The sequence below is a fragment of the Vitis riparia genome, unplaced genomic scaffold (assembly GCF_004353265.1).
Source record: "Vitis riparia cultivar Riparia Gloire de Montpellier isolate 1030 unplaced genomic scaffold, EGFV_Vit.rip_1.0 scaffold355_pilon_pilon, whole genome shotgun sequence".
Classification (NCBI taxonomy): Eukaryota; Viridiplantae; Streptophyta; class Magnoliopsida; order Vitales; family Vitaceae; genus Vitis; species Vitis riparia.
The window spans coordinates 263,173-283,646 of record NW_023269671.1 but is presented as its reverse complement, the minus strand read 5'-3'; the positions used below and the strand labels follow the sequence as shown (position 1 = coordinate 283,646).

The following is a 20,474-nucleotide window of genomic DNA, read 5'->3' as shown; positions in this document are numbered from 1 at the left end:
TCATATCATCCATAACTCTTACATGCTCATAACATCTAAAGCCCTCAACTGATGACCCAAGGTTTTTCAGGCCAACCACAGCCTTATGCCATTTATAGTATCTGAAGCCTTGAGCTCATGACCCTGTGTCATTAATGTCACACATTACCTTGAGTTGTTCACACAGTCTAGAGCCCAAAGCTTATGACCCATAGTCATTTATTTCAACCCCGACCTTGAGCTGTTCATAGCATCTAAAGCCTTAACCTCAAGACTTAGAGTCTTTCAACTCAACAACAGCCCCAAGTTGGTCATAGTATCTAGAAGCTTGTGCTCAAAAGCTAGAGTCGTTCATGTCATCAAAAACCTTAAGTTGTTCACAACATCTAGAGCGTTGAGATCATGAGTTGAAGTTGTTCATGTCAACCATACCCTAAGCTTTTCATAGCATTTGGAGCCTAGAGCTCATGACCTATAGTCATTCATGTCAACCACAACCTAGAGTTATTCATAGCCTTTATAGAATTATCCTCACGACATGGAGTCGTTCATGTCAACTATAGCCTTAAGCTATGTATAGTATGTTAAGCCTAGAGCTTAAGACCTATAGCAGTTCATGTCAAGCACAACCCTATTCATAGCATTTACAACCCTAAACTCATGACATAGAGTCATTCATGTGAACCACAACCCTTAGTTGTTCATAGCATCCAAGGCCCTAAGATCATGACCTGTAGTCACTCATGTCAATCACAACCTAAATTTGTTTGTAGCATCTAGAGTTCTAAGCTCATGACCTAAAGTCATTAATGTCAACTATAACTCTTAGTGGTTGATAGCATCAAAAGCCCTAAGCTCACAACTTGGAATCGTTCATGTCAACCACAACCTAAATTTGTTCATAACTTCTAAAGCTTTGAGCTCATGACCTAAAGTCATCATGTCAACCACAACCCTAAGCTCTTCATAGTATCTAGTAGCCTGAGCTCATGACTTTGAGTTACTCAAGTCATCTACAAGCCTACATTATTCATAGGATTTAGAGCCTTGGGATCATGACTCGAAGTCGTTAATGTAAACCACAGGCCTGAGCTGTTCATAACGGCTAGAGCCTTAAGCTCATGACCCGAAGTCTCTCAAGTTAATAACAACCTTGGGCTGTTCATAGTAAGAGGCCTAAGTTCATGAGTCGTAGTTGTTCATGTGATCCAAAACCTAGAGTTGCTTATAGCATCTGGAGCCTTAAGATCACGACCTAGAGTCATTCATTTCAACCATAACCTGATTTATCCCCAATTGGTGTACTCTTGGATTCAGTCCTTAGATGGGAGTTATCAACAAAATTTATAAACCTAATTCACCATATACTAGGGTAGCATAGCTAGCATAGCATAGTGGCTCTAGGATCATCCACAGGGATGGGTTTTCATGATATAATTGATATTACTTCTAGAATTAAAATGGTGCTTTTCCTTTTTACAGTTAGCTTTGAAAGAAAATGTAATTTTGGGTGAGAAAAGTTGGTTTTAAGTTAACCAAAAAATAGTAATTGAGATTAATTACAAAGAAAGGAGTTTCTTGGAATTTCAAGTCATTAGGTTCAGGTTCCTTATGCAAAGGGGGAGATTCTAGATCTTTTCCTTGCGTTGGGGAGAATAACATAAACTATGGTTACCTCCCGAACCAAATCTTCATTTAGCAATTAAGACTTGATCCCATTGGTTCATGAAAAACTATAGTTGCTTCCCATTAATGGTTTTAAACATTAAAGACTTCTCACTGTGAATCATCTTCCAATGGCTCGTAAATGATAACTACAAGACACTCATGGTGTCCATTAAGCTTACCAAGTATTGGCCATTCAAGATAATCTTAACCTTAGACTACCCATCAAAAGCTTGTAAGAGATAACTACAAGATACTCATGGTGTCCATTAAGCTTACCAAGTATTGGCTATTCTAGTAACCCTACCTTTACACCACCTCCTAGAGGCTTGTAAATGATAAGTAACAGACATTCATGGAGTCCATGGAGCCCTTTAAGCTTACCAAGTATTGGCCCAGGTGATTTTAAGGGATTTTAAGTTAATCATAAAGAAACAAAAACCATTATCAGGTAACAACTTTCCTAGATTTAGGCAAGGAAAACTCCCATCTTTTCATTCGGATCCCTTACCTAACCTCCTTCAGTCCAAGAAACAAAAAGCCTAGCCACTCATCCTCTGAGAAAACATCCTCAGAGGTTGCTTCGCTATAAAGTAAATAAAAACAAAATTAGAAGGTAAGGCAAAGCAAAAGCTCTGTATTTTTACTTACTAAGAGAATATACAAGTGTTCTCTGGAATTTCTTTAGAGATTTCAAGCTTTTCCAACTATTACAAAAAGAGATATTCTAAGATATATATAGAGAGATAATTTTAACCTCCCTGTAAATATCCTAAATATCTTATAAATATCTTTAGCTGATTACAAGAAGAAATAGGATATTTACAGAAAATATTTGAAGATAAAAATCTAACGAAGTTGGCAAAAAAATATCTGAAGATTACACAAGAAGATTTTGTGATGCTTGCGAAAATGATTCTCTTTAGCTTTGGGTTCGCAATGCTTGCGAAAATTTAATTTGCTCAGTTTCACAAAGGCTTGTGAAATTTCCTTTCTTCAGTTCGCAAGGCTTGCGAAAATTTCCCAAGGGTGAGAAATTCATTCTTCACAACCTTGCACTCTGTCCTGCAGCTTGTATTCCTCTTGGGTATTTCACAAGCTTGCGAAAATTTTGCAAGCTTGCAAAAATTTCGCATAGCCATGCGAAATTGTTGGATGTTAGATTCCTTATCTGATTCTCTTCCTTGCATACTTGATTGATTTGGCAAAGGCTTCGAAGCTCTCCAAAACTTGGATTCTTCATGTGCTTGAGCTTTCATCTTGCTTTGCCATGGACTATACAACTTCTCTCTCATTTGTGGCTCATTTTAATGATAAAAAAACTATCAAAAACACCCAAAACTTGCCAAAAATTGATTAGTACACTTGCAAAGGCACTTAATGTACCAATTGGGTTAAAATGAATTATTTACTACTCAAAAGTGTTTTAACAAAGTTAATAACAAGCTATAAAAGAGCACTTTTTGAGTAGTAATCACTCCCTAACCGACATATTGCTAGTTCCTTAGCAATGAAGGAGAGAAAAACAAAAATTAGACAGCACATAATTTACAAAATCATGCTAATCACTCCAAAAAAATTTCAAGTGGCATGATTTGGATTATTGATGCGACTCATGGTAGCTTAGCTTTAAAGGCGTATCAACAAAATTTATACCTTAAATACTATTACTAAAGTAGCCAAGCTACTATAGCATAGTGGTTTTAGGATCGTTCACTGGGAAGGGTTTTCGCAAACACAAGTGATATTCAAATTAGGAAAATAGGTGATTTTCTTATGGATGTTAGCTTTAAAAGAAAATGAAAATGTTTGAGAAAGATTTAAACTAATTTAAGCTAACATTAAAGACTAAAATGAAAGGGTGTAAAAACAAGTTTCTCAAAGATAGGATAGCTATGCTTTGGCTCTTATGCAAATTGGAAATCTCAGGATAGGCTCCTCGCGTTGGGGTTGCAACTATGGTGATGCTTGCTTCCCGAATCGGTATGGATTTAGCAAATCAAGTTTTAATCCTTTAAAATGGCAAAACAGATGGTAGTGGATTTTATCAATGGTTATTCACCTTAGACTTCCTTTGAATGGCTCGTAAGAGATAACTAATGGTCTAAAGCCAAAAGCTTACCAAATATTGGCAACTCAAAGTCATTCCAGGTGATAAACTCACCTTTCAATGGCCATTGAAATTGGTTCTAACGGATTAATGCAAAACTTGGAATTGAAAACCTCACCTTCCAATAGCTCGTAGGAGATAACTAATGGATAGAAATCCAAAAGCTTATCAAGTATTGGCCGTTGGAAGTTGTCCAAAGGAAATAAAAACCAAAATTTACATTAATGAACCATTAATGAAAAACGACTACCTTACCTTCCGGGTGCGAGAAATTTCCATGGGATTGCATCCAAGCCATCACATAACATCCATACATTGAGAAACTTAAAGGTTTTAGCCAATCATCCTCTGAGGAAAAGTCCTCAGAGGCTGTTTGGCTACTAAGAAAATGAGAAAGAAAAGAGAAAAGAAGAAAATCAGAGCTTTATATTTCTAAGCTAATGTACAGAGGATCGATCTCCCAAAATCCTATCTATTCCCCATCCAATTTTTTTTGGAGGTGTTGTGCACCTCTATATATAGCAAAATTACAAGATAAAGCCTTATGATGGCTGAATACAAGGTTACAAAAGGAATTTACATGAGAAAATATCAAGCTAAAAATATCTGGGAAGTCGGTGGTGCGTGCGTGGAGAAACAGAGGAGATTTGGCATTTTCGCAATGTGAATTTCTCCTTGCGAAAATTTCGCAATGTTGCGAAATGGCAAAATTTCGCATCGTGAGGAAAATCTCCTTGCGAAATTTCGCAAGGAGAAATTCACCTTGCGAAATTTGCGCAAGGTTTGATGCAGTTGTCTTCCGAAGGCCATATCTTCCTCATTTCAGCTCCAAATTGTACACGGTTTGAAGCATTGGATTCTTGACTTCCTGATCTTTGAAATGGTATATAGCATGTAGAAAATGGACTTGGGGAAGTGCCCCAAAAGTGCGAAAGAAGACTGCAGCTGCTGTCCTCTGTTCTCCTCTTCGCTTCTCTTTGCTTGTGCTCGTGCTTCCACTTGAAATTCAAGCCTGTAAACTTCCAAAATCCTTGCTTTAACTTGTCCAAGTAGCTCCTCCATCATTTGGCATGCTTGAATTGATTCATAAGCTGATAAAAACATGTAAACTTGCCACAAAATGGTTAAAACCAATTACTAAGGACCTTAATGAATTAATTGGGTTAAATGAATATGATTACTACACAAAGGTGCTTAAAACCATTATAATTAGGTCTACAAAATAGCACTTTTTGGTAGTAATCAATTATACTCTCCCATAGAACATCAAAGAAACAACACTCAACCTTCAACATGAGTTATGAAATCACTTGCCCAATTATAATTTATAAAGAGTAGGCATTATGCAAATTTACGTATCAAAAGAAATTCCACTCCCAAAGTTCCAGTTCTTACTCTTCCACAAAAATTTAAGTGTTATTTATTAGTTTCCAAAAATAGTATGTCAAACTATTCTCTTCCTCTAACCTAGTTCTTTTCCAAACCTTAGCAAACTGACCAACCAAAAAAAAAAAAAAAAAGGGCTAGGAACACACTTCTTTTATTTCACATTTTTTTTTTTATTGTAGGAGTGCAATGCTCAAGGTATTACTTTCTAAAGTGTCCATGTAACGAGGGTCCATCGATGACTCCCAACCAATCAAGGTTTAGGGCATCAAGCTTTAAGGATCTTTCGACCACTAACTCTTTAGATTTTTCCCCGGACTTTTGAAATTGAAAATTTAATACCCAAGCACCTACAATATGTTAAACTCCACCTATTCACCTTTGTATGAGCATTGAGGTTGGTGACTCCCAACCAATAAAAGCTTAAGGCATCAAGTTTTAAAGATTTTCACCATATACCCCTCGGACCTTGCTCGGGTTTCAAAGCAAGCATAACACTTTGTCCTTTTCTCTTTTTTTTTTCTGAACGCTCATTAGCCTTTCACAAGGTGTCCCAACACTATTAAAACGAGGTCAATGAAAAACCAAGTCAAAATTTTCCTAAGTCAAGGGAGTGAAATAGTTTTTCATCTTATAAACAGAACCTAGTGTGCACAGTGTATGGTAAGATTAGAGTGGAAGAAATAAGGTTGAATTCAATAGGAGTTTCTAAAATTCATCAACCTCAATAAGCATAATACAAACTCTAATGTTCAAGTAAAAAGGTAAGAATTCAACTCCTCCCGTTTCATTTTGAGAAAATTTTCCTTAATAATCATGTAGAGTAGAGTAAAAACTTTTTAAAATTAATTTTTTTAAAAAAAAATTAAGCAAAAACAACTAAATTAACAAATTAACCTAATAGTATTAACAATACTTCCTTCTTCAACTCTCCCTCCGACCGAGATCTACATTGCCCTCAATGTGGCAAGAGCGATTGAACAAAAATGGAGGAAGTGGTACCTCCAGAGTGGAATTGAGTCTGAGTCATAGGAGAAACCACATGATTAAAAAAAACAAAAGAGTCATAAGTAGAGGAAATAGAGAAATGACAAATATAATCATAAATGATGTCTATTTATTACTCTAGAAAAGTACAATATGAAATATAAGCATGTAATACATCCAATCCTAGAATATAAAACATCAAAGTAAAACACTATATCCAGTAATATAATAAGTAAATATAGAAGATAAAGAGATGATCAACTACTAGTCGGATCATGTGAAGATGATGGATCTGTGGTGGCCTCCTGAGTGGTCTGCATCGGGGCCTCGGCTATGGTGGCATCCTCAGTTGGAGCTATAGCTCTGATGGGCCAGGAATGTCAGGTTGAGGTGGTGGCAGAAGTCCCAGATGCTGCTGAATCTGACGAAGGATAGCAGTATGTTGGTCCTGTTGAGCACGTATGTCTACCGTCTGTCGTAATAAAGCATTATGTGTAATAGTCAGTGTCTGGAACAAATGTACCATGGAACGAAACTCTGTGGCACATATGGTGATGGAGGTCTCCGATGTAGGAGGTACAACTAGTGGAACAGGAGGTGTAACTGCTGGAACAGTATAGGTGGCTTGAAGCATAGGTGGTGTAGGGCCAGGTGGTACATACTCTGTGGGAAGCTCATCTTGCTGTGCTGCTCAGCCTGTGGTGGTGCTGCTACAGGTGCTGAACAACCCGCTAACTATGTCCATTTGTCAAAAGTGAAATGCTCTCGACAATGGTGGTGACACTCAATGTGGGGCTCAGTAAGATAGCCCATGTGCTCCAATATATGACAGAGCAGCCTTGGAAACAATAGTGAAATAGTGTCAGTTTGCTATAGCTTCTTCCTGTGAACCTTCTCCTCAAAATGGAGGAGAGCGGCCATAATCAGGTGATGTGGCCCAAAATAGAAGCCCTCAGATATCTTGAATAATGTATCCAGGATGGCTCCTCGCCTCTACACTAGATGCTGATGAGGAAAAATGTTGGACCGCAGCAACACATCTACTAAGAGAATCCCAGATGGAAGCTCCTTACGTAGAAGGAATGAATCTCCAGAATTCCCTCTAGATAGGATGCGGACCATGTCCCGCTAAGATATAGGGGACCACTCCCAGAAATGTACTGGCTCCACTGGCTCATATGGAATATGGAGAGCCTTAGCAATGTGCCTAGCCTCAAGGATACCCTGGCGCTCGTTAATGCTGAAATGAATGGCGGTAAGACTTTGGGCACCCTGAGTAGTCATGGACTGATAGAAGTCCATTGCCACTCTAGGGTAGAATAACTCCTTGGGAGTCATAAAGCATTCGAGATGGTACCTCTGGAGCAATCCAAGTGAATCCCGAAGCTCCGACTGCTGTTGTAGGGCCTCAATATCGAAGTAAAGCTCAGAATGAAATGGTCGGGCTCTACAATCTGAATTTCCCTCAATGGGCGGCACGGTGACCATAGGCCTCTTAATGATGGCTTCCGGGGCAATGTCGGAAGGACGCTAAGAATCAGCAAGGGCCTGAGGATCAGGCTGTGCATGCCTAGATGACTCTCTAGGGCCTGAGGCCTTGGCTCTCTTAGGCGGAATGCAGCGTATTAATGGATCAGGGGGTGGAGAAGTCGGTGGTCTCCATTTCGCATATCTGCGCTGAGGAGGGCTAAAGGGCACCCCTCCCTCAGAAGATAGAACGGTCGGGACCTCAGGGGCCTGAGATGAATCCTGAGGAGGAGAGGCTCTTGGCCTCTGCTCGCGAGATATTGAAGGGCCGATATGGTCTCCTCTAATGCACGCCATGGACGAAATGGAGCGAGAGGTGTAGGTCGCCTTTTCAAATGGTTAGCCATGGGATGTCCACTAGAGAGAAAACCAATGATCGCTTTGGGCGTCGCAAGGTGATAGGGGTTTTCGCAAAGCATTCTGGGTGTGCGAAATGAGTTTGCACAAGCTTTTCAAATTTTGCATGGGATTTCGCAAGGCAAAACTGGTTTGTGAATTTTTCGCAGCCTTTGTGAAATTTTTGCAAGGTGAATTTAGGGTTTGTGAAATTTCACAAGGTGAATTTTGGTTTGTGAAATTTTTCGCAAAGCCTGCAAAATGAATTTTGGAATTTTAGCAAGGTTGCGAAATTTTTGCAATATACATTTTAGAATTTTCGCAAGCCCTATGAAATTTTCGTAAGGTTTGCGAATTGTGCTCTGTTTTTCATGTGTTCCCTCCGTCATAAAAATTTTAAGATTTTCCCCCATCTTATTTGAAATCCACCTGCAATTGATCATCAAAGGTTACATTAAATCATAATAGAATACAATAAAAGCAAAAAAATTTAATTAAAACACGTAATAAATCAATAAAATTTGAAATCAACAGTAAGACAAAAATATGGACAAAACAGAAAATATGGACTTAATAGTCTTCCAACAGACTAAGTCCATCTAACCTGTTATCCTTTCAAGCTTGATGTGGCTCAAGGAGGGTGATTTCCTCCTTGTCTCGAGAAAAATGCTCCATGAATGGCTTGAGATGATGGCCATTGACTTTAAAGCTCCCGATGTTGTTGGAATTGAGTAGTTCCACTACTCCATTTGAATATACCTGGTGAATAGTAAAAGGACCTATCCACCTTGACTTTAGCTTTCCCGGAAAGATGTGGAGCATAGAGTCATACAACAAGACTCTTTATCCTTTTTGGAATTGTTTGCGGGAGATTAACTGATCATGCCACCTCTTCATTCTCTGCTTTGCAATGATTGAATTATTGTAGGCATCATTTCTCAATTCCCCATCTCATTAAGGTCTAAGAACCTCTTCATGCCAGCTCTGTTCAAGTCCATGTTGAGCTTCTTGATTGCCCACCAAGCTTTGTATTCTACTTCCATGGGGAGATGACAAGCTTTGCCATAAACAAGGCGGTAAGGAGACATTCCAAGAATGGTCTTATAAGCTGTTCTATAGGCCCACAATGAATCATGGAGCTTAACAGACCAATCTCTTCTACTTGTATTCACCACCTTCATTAGTATGTTTTTGATCTCCCGATTTGCTAACTCAACTTGTCCAGAAGTCTGAGGGTGGTAAGATGTAGCTACCTTATACTTCACCTCGTACTTGGCTAAGAGAGTTTCAAACGGCTTATTACAAAAATGAGTACCCCCATCACTAATTATGGCTTTGGGTACCCCGAATCTTGAGAAAATGTTCTCTTTCAGAAATTTGAGAACAACTCTGTGATCATTGTGTTTGCATGGGATAGCTTTGACCCATTTAAAAACATAATCCACTACCACTAAGATGTAGGAGTAGCCAAAGGACATAGGAAAAGGTCCCATGAAGTCTGTACCCCAAACATCGAAAAGATTAACGATGAAAATTGGGTTTAAAGGAATCATGTTCCTTCGTGTCAGCTTCCCAAGCCTCTGACATTTTCCACAACTCCTGCACTTGGTGTGGGCATCTTTGAAAAGTGATGGCCAGTAGAAACCCGATTGCAATACTTTCATAACTGTCTTTTAAGAAGCAAAGTGGCCTCCACATATGCTTTCGTGGTAATGACTGAGGATCCCCTATTGCTCTTATTCAGGGACGCACTTCCATTTTATTTGGTCCACATAGTATTTAAATAAAAATGGCTCTTCCCAATAGTAAGCATGAATTTTTGCAAAGAAGTGCTTCTTGTCTTGAGCTTTCCACTCACTTGGAACTTCTCCGGTAACTAGATAGTTAGCAATATGGGCATACCAAGGAGCGATTTCCATTAGCATGAGCGACTCCTCTGGAAAATCATCATTGATTGGCAAACAATGGGAATTATGTGCTATGGTTAGCCTTGAAAGATGGTTGGCTACCACATTCTCCACTCCTTTCTTGTCTTTGATTTGAAGATTGAACTCTTAAAGCAAGAGGATCCATCTTATCAGTCTCGCTTTTGCATCTAGCTTAGCCAGGAGATACTTCAAAGCTGAGTGATCTATGAAAACCACAATGGAAGACCCCACCAAGTAGGTGCAAAATTTTTCTAAGGCAAAAACTACAGCCAACAATTCTTTCTATGTGGTTGTGTAGTTTCTTTGTGCCTCGTTCAACGTTTTGCTTGCATAGTAAATCGCGTAGAGCTTTCCATCTTCTCTTTGCCCAAGAACGGATCCTATAGCAAAGTCACTGGCATTGCACATCACTTCAAAGGGTAATTGCCAGTTGGGTGCCCTCACTATTGGAGCGGTCATCAAAAATTGCTTCAGTTCTTCAAAACTTTGTTGACTTCTATCATCCCATACGAATTTAGCATCTTTTACCAATAGTTGATTACTACTCAAATAAGTGTTATTTTGTAGCTTGTAATTAACTCTTTTAAACACTTTGAGTAGTAGTTATTACCTTTTAACTGAATTAGCATATTAAGGACCTTTGCAATCGTTTTTAATCAAATTGTGTTAAGTTTTGGTGCTTTTGATAGTATTTTGATCACCAAAGCAATCCAAGATTGAGGAGAGTTCTATAAAATCCTTGGCAAAGCAATTGGAAGCTCATTTACATGAAGAACCTAAGCTTTGAAGCTTTATAGTCCTTTGCCAAAAGCAAATCATGAATGCAAGGAGGGAAAGCAAAGAGAAATCTAACATGAAGAATTCAATAGGACAACAACTGTTAGGCTCTTTTGGAGCACTTGTTGGAGTCCATTTCATGCATACTATATGTCTTGTAAAGCTCGAGAAGTCAGGAATCCGATGCTTCAAACGGTGCGCGAATCGGAGTTGAAATGAAGAAGTTATAGCCATTGCAAGCCAATCACACCAAGCTGAAGGCCAATTTTGCAACTGCGAAATCAGCCTTTGGCTACGAAATGAAGACCTTCAGCTTGTGAAATTTCGTAGCCCATCTTGCCTACCTGTGAAATCCTCCTGAGTGCTTCCAGATATTTGTGACCGACACTTTTAGATTTTTTTCTTCAGATATTTGTTGTTTAAATCCCCATTTTCTCCTTGTAATCCACCAATCATAGGATTCCTTAGTTAATAAGTAAGAACAAAGGGTAAATAACCTCTTATATATAGTTTGTAATTTTCTTCACACAAATGATCTCAGGAGCTTGTTCTCAGAGACAACCTTTTCTATAGTTTTGAATACCTACTCATTTTGATTGTATTTTTCTTACTAGCCAAACAAGCTCTGAGGATGTTTCCTCAGAGAATGAGTGGCTAGGCTTTTTGTTTCTTGGAGCTAAGGTAGCTGGGTAAGGTGCTGAGTGCAAGAATTGGTAGTTTTGTTGTTTCAACTATTAATGAAGAGAAAGTGTGACCCGTTAATGGTTTCTATGTTTTTAGTTAATCTAAAACGCCTTTAAATCACCTGGGCCAACACTTGGTAAGGCAATTGATCTTCGCCCATTGAGATGCACTAGTTTACCTCTTGCGAGCCTTTGGGAGGTGACTTGAAGGTAGGACTTTCTAGAATTGCCAACACTTGGTAAGCTTTTAGACTTTAAGGAGACATCCATTAGTTATCTCTTGCGAGCTTGAGAAGGGAAATCCAAGGTTAATGATCACCTTGAATGGTAAATGCTAGGTGAGAGGCACGAGCCATTGCAAGATGCATCATGTAAAGGGATTTAGTGTTTGAACCCATTAAGGGGAAGCATCTATACCACACCGATTAGATAAATAACTATATGTTAATTCTCTAATGCGAGGAAAAGACTCAAGTGACTGGAACTCTGTTTTTGTATGAGGAGGCTGACCCTAGTGAGCCTAAAACTCCAAGAAACGCTTTTCTTTCTTAGTAATCTCAGTTACCATTATTTTTTATTAGCTTAAAACCAATTCTTTTTCAACCAAAGATTATGTTTTCTTTTTAAGTTAACCTTGAAATGAAAAAGCATCAATTCAACTTTGAATTAATGTCAATAGTAAGTTGAAAACCCTTCCCAGTGAATGATCCTAGAGCCACTATGCTATGCTAGCTGAGGCTATCCTAGTACATGGTGATATAGGTTATAAATTTTGTTGATTACTACTGTTTGAGGGCCAAAATCAAGGTACACCAGTTAGGCATGGAATCAATAGTTCACAAAGAGGTTTGGTGAGTTTAGAGAAATCTTTGATAAACCGCCTATAGAACCCAACATAGCCAAGGAATTGTCTTACTCCTTTGACAGTAGTAGGAGATGGCAGCTTGACAATAAGTTCTACCTTTGCTTTGTCCACTTCAATGCCTTTCTTGGAGATGATATGTCCAAGGACAATCCCTTGGTGTACCATGAAATGGCATTTCTCCCAGTTAACCACCAAGTCTTTTTCAATGCATTGACTCAGAACAGATTCCAAGTTAGCTAAGCATTCCTCAAATGTGCTTCCATATATGGTGATATCGTCCATAAAGACTTCCATAATACGCTCCACCATATCACTGAAAATGCTTAACATGCATCTTTGGAATGTTGCGGGTGCATTGCATAAGCTAAAAGGCATTCTTCTGTAGGCATAAGTTTCGAATGGGCATGTAAAGGTGGTCTTCTCTTGGTCTTCAACAACAATTTCTACTTGAAAATACCCGGAGTAGCCATCTAAAAAATAATAGAAATGATGGCTTGAGACTTTCTCAAGCACTTGATCCATAAATGGTAACGGGAAGTGTTCCTTCCTTATCACAACATTCAATTTCTTGTAGTCAATACACACCCTCCAACATGAAGTGAGGCGTGTAGAAACTTCCTCTCCCTTATCATTTTACACCATAGTGATCCCAGATTTCTTTAGCACAACTTACGTAGGACTCACCCATGGGCTATCTGATATGGGGTATAATACCGACCTGAAGTAGCTTAAACACCTCAACTCGCACCACCTCTTGCATGTGAGGGTTCAACCTTCTTTGGGGTTGACGAGCTGGCTTAGCTTCTTTTTCCATGTATATATGATGGGTATAAACTAAAGGGTTGATCCCCTTTAGATCAGAAATTTGCCATCTTATTGCCTTCTTACATCTCTTGAGGACTTCAAGTAGACAATCCTCCTATAGAATGGTAAGAGACGAAGAAATAACAACAGGGCACTTCTTGTTTTCTTCCAGGTATGCATATTTCAACTCAGCGAGTAATGGCTTCAGAATAAGCTTTAGGGACTCCTCCTTTCCCGTTTCTTGTGTCTCATCCTCTTTGAATAAAGGCAAAATTTCTTCTCTAGTCTTCCAAAGGGGCAGAGTAGCAAGCAAGTCTGAGGGTTCAGGTGACCCTCTATCAAGCTCCCTAAGACTCTCGTTCAAATCTTCTATCATTTTCTGATCACAATGCTCCTCTACTAAGTTGTCAATCATACACACCTCTTTTAGTCCTTTTTCTTCTTCCGGATGGAATTGTTTCTTGCATAAGTAGAAGATGTTGAGTTTCATTGTCATGTTGCCAAATGAGAGTTGCATAATTCCATTCCTACAATTGATGATGGCATTTGATGTAGCTAGGAATGGTCTTCCAAGTATAATAGGAACATAGTTAGTTCCTTTTGCACTCGGATCTGTATCCAAGAGAACAAAATCCACTGGGTAGTAGAATTTGTCAATTTGCACTAGGACGTCTTCAATTATGCCTCTTGGAATTTTCATAGATCTATCTACTAGAAATAGAGTGATTGATGTTGGTTTCAACTCTCCCAATCCCAATTGCTTGTAGATAGAATATGGTAGCAAGTTCACACTTGCTCCCAAGTCTAACAAAGCTCTTTCCACAGACACCCCTCCAATCACCACTAAGATGGTAGGGCAGCCCGGATCTTTGTATTTCATTAGGGAGTTGCACTATATAATGGCACTGACTTGTTCAATCAAGAAGGCTTTCTTGCTTACATTCTATCCTCTTTTTATAATTGTAGACCCTCAATTTTGTCCCTCGACATTGGCATTTATCCTTCGGGTGTCACATCCACCCATCGTTCGCATATGGCACCACTAGGGCCCCTTTTGGGCTTAGTCGGTGTCCGAGCCTCGTGTGGGTTTGTCTGTGGTCCATTGTGGTGCATATGTGGTTCATTTTGGAGGGTCACCATGGCCATTTTCCTAGTCATTCACATCACGCTATAGGAAGGAAGTGGGGTCATCCCAATGTTTTAGCTTAGTTGGAGTTTATAGGGGCATGTTGAGGTTCGGAGCACTCGGGCTTGTTTTGATCGTATCTCCCTCATCCAAACTCGGAATCAAGAACCGTTTCTTTTTATGAATTCCTTATTCTTCCAGGAACATTCTGTAAAATTTTCAAAATTTTTTGCAACCGGTCAGCTGGTTGGCAGCCGGTTCAGCAGGTTCATCAAGTCAGCCGGTGTAGAACACTGATTTTTGGTACTTGTTTTGATCATATCTCCCTCTTCCGAACTCTGAATCATGTATCGTTTTTTTTCATGGATTCCTTACTATTCTAGAAACATTCTGTCAAATTTTCAAAATTTTTTGCCATCGGTTCGACCGGTGGGCATCCGGTTCGTCCGGTTCAGCCGGTTCATTGAGTCAGCTGAGGTAAAACACTAATTCTAGTAATTTTGGGGCCCAAATCCTACATGGCTCAGGCCCGTAAGCTCCAGATTGGTTTTGGGCAATGTTGTGGGTCCATTTTGGGCCTTGGTTTGGGTTCCTTGCAGCCCACCACGAATCCATATGGATTCTTGGTGGTGAAGCAAACAGAAAGCTGAAGGGAGTGAGCTGGCCTTGTAAGTTTAAGAGAAGTAATGAGGGGTGTGGTTCCCATGCTCATGAAGGGGATTTTGGTGCTGAAGGGGAAGGAACCCAGGAGGCTCAAATGCTGAGAGGGGTATGAGTATAAAAGGTGGGAACAGAGGAGAGGAAAGGACCTTTTGGCATTTTCTGAGAGAGGGGAAATTTTGGCTGGTGAGAGAAACAAAAAGGTCAGGAGCATCTTCTGAGTTGAGGGTGTGGGGAAAGCTTCAGCACTGTGGTTTCTTTGAAAAGGAGAATGACAGCATCTTAGTTTTGGGAGTCATCATTGGCATACACGGATCATATTTGGTTGAGATTCTGAGGTAAGCATGCTGAATTTTCTTTGCTGACAGTTTATCTTCCTCGTCTTCATATGTTTTTCTCCTTTCTCATCATCTTTTCTTCCCTTTGATATGAATATTGTATTGCTTGGGTGTGGATAACAAAGGCCACACATGATTTTTTTTGATTGGTTATGAATAGTTTAGGAACTTTCTAACTGAACTTGGGATTTTTTTTATCAACCGGATGAACCGGTTCAACCGGTTCAGCCCCATAACTGGCTGCCTCTGTCAGCCATGGGGAACACCTGCCTTTCTTGGCCTGGTTCTCACTCATCCGGGCTCGGAATTGAGAACCATTTCTTTTTTTTGCTTCCTTAATCACTTAGGAACTTTTTGACCAAATTTGGGATTTTTTATCAACCGCATGAACCAGTTGGGAACCGGTTCAACCGGTTCAGCCCCATAACTGGCTGCCTCTGTCAGCCATGGGGAACACCTGCCTTTCTTGGCCTGGTTCTCACTCATCCGGGCTCGAAATTGAGAACCGTTTCTTTTTTTTGCTTCCTTAATCCCTTAGGAACTTTCTGACCAAATTTGGGATTTTTTATCAACCGGATGGACCAGTTGGGAACCGGTTCAACTGGTTCAGCCCCATAACTAGCTGCCTCTGTCAGCCATGGGGAACACCTGCCTTTCTTGGTCTGGTTCTCACTCATCCAGGCTCGGAATTGAGAACCGTTTCTTTTTTTTGCTTCCTTAATCACTTAGGAACTTTTTGACTGAATTTGGGATTTTTTATCAACCAGCTGAACCAGTTGGGAACAGGTTCAACCGGTTCAGCCCCATAAGTGGCTGCCTCTGTCAGCCATGAGGAACACCTGCCTTTCTTGATCTGGTTCTCACTAATCCGGGCTCGGAATTGAGAACCGTTTCTTTCTTTTGCTTCCTTAATCACTTAGGAACTCTCTGACCAAATTTGGGATTTTTTATCAATCGGATGAACCAGTTGGGAACCGGTTCAGCACAATAACTGGCTGCCTCTGTCAGCCATGAGGAACACCTACCTTTCTTGGTCCGATTCTCACTCATCCGGGCTCGGAATTGAGAACCGTTTCTTTTGTTTGAATCCTCACTCATTTAGGAGTTTTATAGAAAAATTTGGGAATTCTTCTCAATAGGTTGTACCAGTTGAGAACTAGTTCAACCTGTTCTGCTGAAGGACTTTAGGTAGCCCTCGATTTTGGCATTTTTCGAGCCCTTATCCATTGGGGCTCAAACCCATTTGCTATAGGGCGCTTGTGAGCCATCTTGAAGGTTTAAGTCAGTGTTTGATTTCAGTTAGTATGGGCAATTTTGAAGTTATGGGTGGTGTGGTCTAGGTAAGTCTAGCTTGATTTGTATGACATTTGGGGCGTCCATTACCTGATCTCAACTAGCCTTCTTCCTGTTTGGCATAAAATTTGATGCTTGATTCTGAATACATGTTGCGTGGCTGACTCACCTTTTATGCAGCGCATGGCTGGGAACCACAGGTACGCTCCCATTGTTTTGGGTTGGTTGAATTCATATGCATGCCAAATACCAATTAGGATTGTGTGATTCATGACATCTATTTAGCCTAGGGTTTCATCTTTGACCCATATGCTCCCACATACCCCAATTCATTAGTAGAGACCGAGTTCCGGGCCTAGAGGGGTGCTACCTCGCATGAGGTACCTTCCCAATGGGTAACCTGATCCCCGGACCCAGAATCTAGTTTTCGCAGACCGTTTTTTTTTCCATACTGGGGTCATTAGGGGTTTTGGTTCTTACTTAATTTTCCCCATTTTAAAAATAAAAAAATAAAAAGTAAGTGGCGACTCCATACAACACCGTTCCTCACCAGGGACGGGTTTTTCAAAACTGGAAAACTCCAACTTTTTCATTCCTTCTTTTCTTTCAAAAGCGAGTCGCGCCGGTCCGATGGATCGGGTGAGGGTCCACAAATTGGCGACTCCACTGGGGATCAAACCCAGAATCTTTGGTTTCATAAGAAGATCAAGCTTGAACTTGAGTTGGGTATATTAGAGCACATGGTTCACTGATCAGTAGACTCTTAGGCTACATAGATGACTGATGATCATGTATTTGGTTGGTATTTGGCTTGCACCTGTGATGTGTTGTTGCTTGTGTGTTCACCTATTGGATTTTAGCATGCTTGCTCATTATTGATTGGTATCTAGCTATGACATTTGGGATTAGACTTAGATGATTAGATTGTGTGTAGATGTGTGGTAGGCTATCTCTTTGCGCATGACTATTTGCTGTATGACTGCTCCTTCCCTTGCATGACTGCTTGCTGCTTGTGTTTGTGGGGCACGTGTGTATCCCCTTACTTCCGAATCACTAGTCTTGGTCAACTATTCCTCATGGATTGCTTGTGTTTCTTGGGAGTCATTCCCAATTTGTTCGCCTTCGACCAAGCTAGGGGTTTGGAATAGGGTCTAGTATAAGGGCTATATCGATGTTTGGGAGCACTATGGAAAAGATGGATGTCTGAGCAATGAAGACCTGTATAGCCCTGAGCTGGATTTCATGGATCCATGCGTGGCCAGCATGTCACTTTGATTGTTGATTGATTGTTAGTTAGGACCTTAGGTTGCGTATCCCTGTGGGTACAGTCATCTAGTCTTTTAGGACTTGCCTCTTCTCTTTTTTTGACTTTTGAGCCACATTACCCTTGAGGTATCACTATGTCAGAATCCCGTTCCTGCCTGTGGAACCGTATATTAGTTTAGCTGTTGAGATCACATGTCAATTCATTTTCTCAGAAGATTTTAGTCATACATTCCTAGTTTGATGTCAGGATTGATAGTCACGGGGACTGACGTACTCCTTTCCTTTTGTAGGATTATTGATTGAGATCGACCTGGGTTCCCGAGCTTGGATCCGGATTGGAGATAGACTGGTTAGAGGAGATACCAGATCATAGAGATATGGACCCTCAGTATGCTACCGTTGACCAGTTAGCTGAGATTACTGATACCATGGCATCACTTAGGGACGCTATCTTGGGACTGGGTCAGAGGATTGATGGGCACCAGGCCCAGCCATTGCCGATTCCAGGGAGCACCTTGCATGACTCTACTACACCACCGCCACCACCACCACCATCTGGGCCATCTGGACCATCTGGACCTACTATACTGCAGGACTACATAGTTCCACCACCACCACCACCACCACCACCGGTTCAGTCAGCTCCCCAGGCTGGAGCATTTGTGTTGCATGGTCAGGCTGAGACTACGCCGCATTCTGTTGTAGCACCGGCACAGATTGTTGATGATACCCAGGCTCGGATTGACAGGATTGAGCAGAGGATGAGATCACTACATGTTTTTGATGGGATGATGAGGTGGGATGGATATAATGATCTGCCAGTAGCAGCTTTGCCTGTTGAGTTCCGCATGCCGGACATTGAGAGATACACGGGGATAGGGTGCCCCCGTATTCACTTGCAGCTATACAGCACTGTTATGCGCGGGCATAGACTGGATGAGGCACAAATGATTATGTTATTCCCTCTATCATTGAGTGGTGCTGCTCAGCGTTGGTTTGCCTCATTGGACCCTTCGAGACGTAGGACATGGGCTGATTTGGGACAGGAGTTTATTAGACAGTATTCTTTCAATACTATAGTGGATGTATCCCGAAGAGAGTTAGAGGCCCTCAGACAGGGGCCGAATGAGTCAGTCACTTCATTCATTTCCCGTTGGAGGGAGAAGATAGCACAGATTATTGATAGACCTTTAGAGCGCGATCAGATCAGTATGATTATGCGTAGCCTTCAGCCCCGCTTTGCTAGGCATATCATGGGCTTCCCTCAGACAGACTTTGGCTCGTTAGTACAGGCCCTCTATGGTATTGAGGAGGGTATATCTAGAGGTTTATGGGCAGATTCTTCCCCTTCAGACTCAAAGGGGAAAAAGTCGGGATCAGGCCCCAGGCCCTCAGATGTTGGTACTATTGGCATGACAGGACACCGGTCTTCACGTCGTCCTCCGTTTCAGAGTCAATTTTTTGGCACTCCTTATCAGATGATACAACATGATCAGTACAGACCAGTTGCTCCCATTAGGCCAGTAGGGCTTACTTATCTACATCCGCCACCACAGCCGGTATATGCTACACAGGCACCCCAGAGGCCGCCTATGCAGTTCCATCATCAGTATAGAGCACCGCCTCCACCGAGGCCAGTTAGACAGTTCACACAGCTTGGGATGCCACTGAGCCGAGCTTTTCAGAGATTGGTTGAGGGGGGACTGATTGCCCCACTACCGCCTAGACCACCACTACAGCCTACCCCCCCAGGATTCAGGACAGATCTTCACTGTGCTTACCATCAGAGAGCAGGCCATGATACAGACAGTTGTTCAGCATTGAGACATGCCATTCAGGATTTGATAGATCAGGGCTTGGTTGATTTAGGGTGCCCGGGTGTGGCCACAGACCCGCTACCTACTCATGACACTAGAGCAGTACCTCCACCCCCGGAAGGGGTACATTTGATTGAGTTTGCAGGGGATGGATATTTATGATGGGTTGGGATGGAGAGGCTCCTCAGCCGATCAGTCTATATGAGGAGTCAGATTTTGTTGGATATATACCTAGACAGCAGATCCCCAGGCCATTCAGTTTGACCCCGGACGAGATTTATGGGCCACCTCCAATACCACCGGTATACTTACAACATGTGCCACCTATGACACCCTTCATTCTGTTCCTAGAGGAATATAGGCCCCCTCATAGAGATGTTTAGATAGTTACACGGAGTGGAAGGGTAGCACAACCTCCACTCGTTGACAGGCCATTTGCAGGTATAGCTGCCAGAGAGGAGGTTCAGAGGGAAGATGATGAGATATTACGCCAACTGCGTACTACTCAAGCTCGCATATCTATTTGGAGCCTTTTGGCCTCATCTAGTACACACAGAGATGCATTGGTCAGAGCCCTTAGCCAGATTAGGGTTGACACTGCTACTACCCCAGAGGGGCTTATTCACATGTTGACAGCTGATAGAACTACATGCATAGTGTTTTCTGATGATGACTTGCCACCAGAGGGATCAAATCATGTTCGACCCTTATTCATTGATGTTGTTTGTTCAGGCCGTCGGGTGCCATCTGTTCTGCTGGACAATGGTTCTGCCCTGAACATCTGTCCATTGGTTACTACTATTGCACTTGGGTTTTCGCCAGCCGATTTTGAGGCTTCTACACAAACTGTTCGAGCTTATGATGGGACACAGAGGACAGTTATGGGTACACTCAGTACACATGTCATGATCGGGCCAGTTAGTTACT

The 20,474-nt window shown here is 41.3% G+C and overlaps 1 protein-coding gene across 1 annotated transcript; it reads left to right on the top strand.

The window, feature by feature from the left end:
- The first annotated feature begins 18,107 nt into the window (after positions 1 to 18,107).
- LOC117909789 lies at positions 18,108 to 19,709 on the top strand. Its single transcript, XM_034823839.1, has one exon. It carries the CDS (start codon positions 18,108 to 18,110, stop codon positions 19,707 to 19,709), a length of 1,602 nt encoding a protein of 533 aa, XP_034679730.1.
- The last annotated feature ends 765 nt before the right edge of the window (positions 19,710 to 20,474 follow it).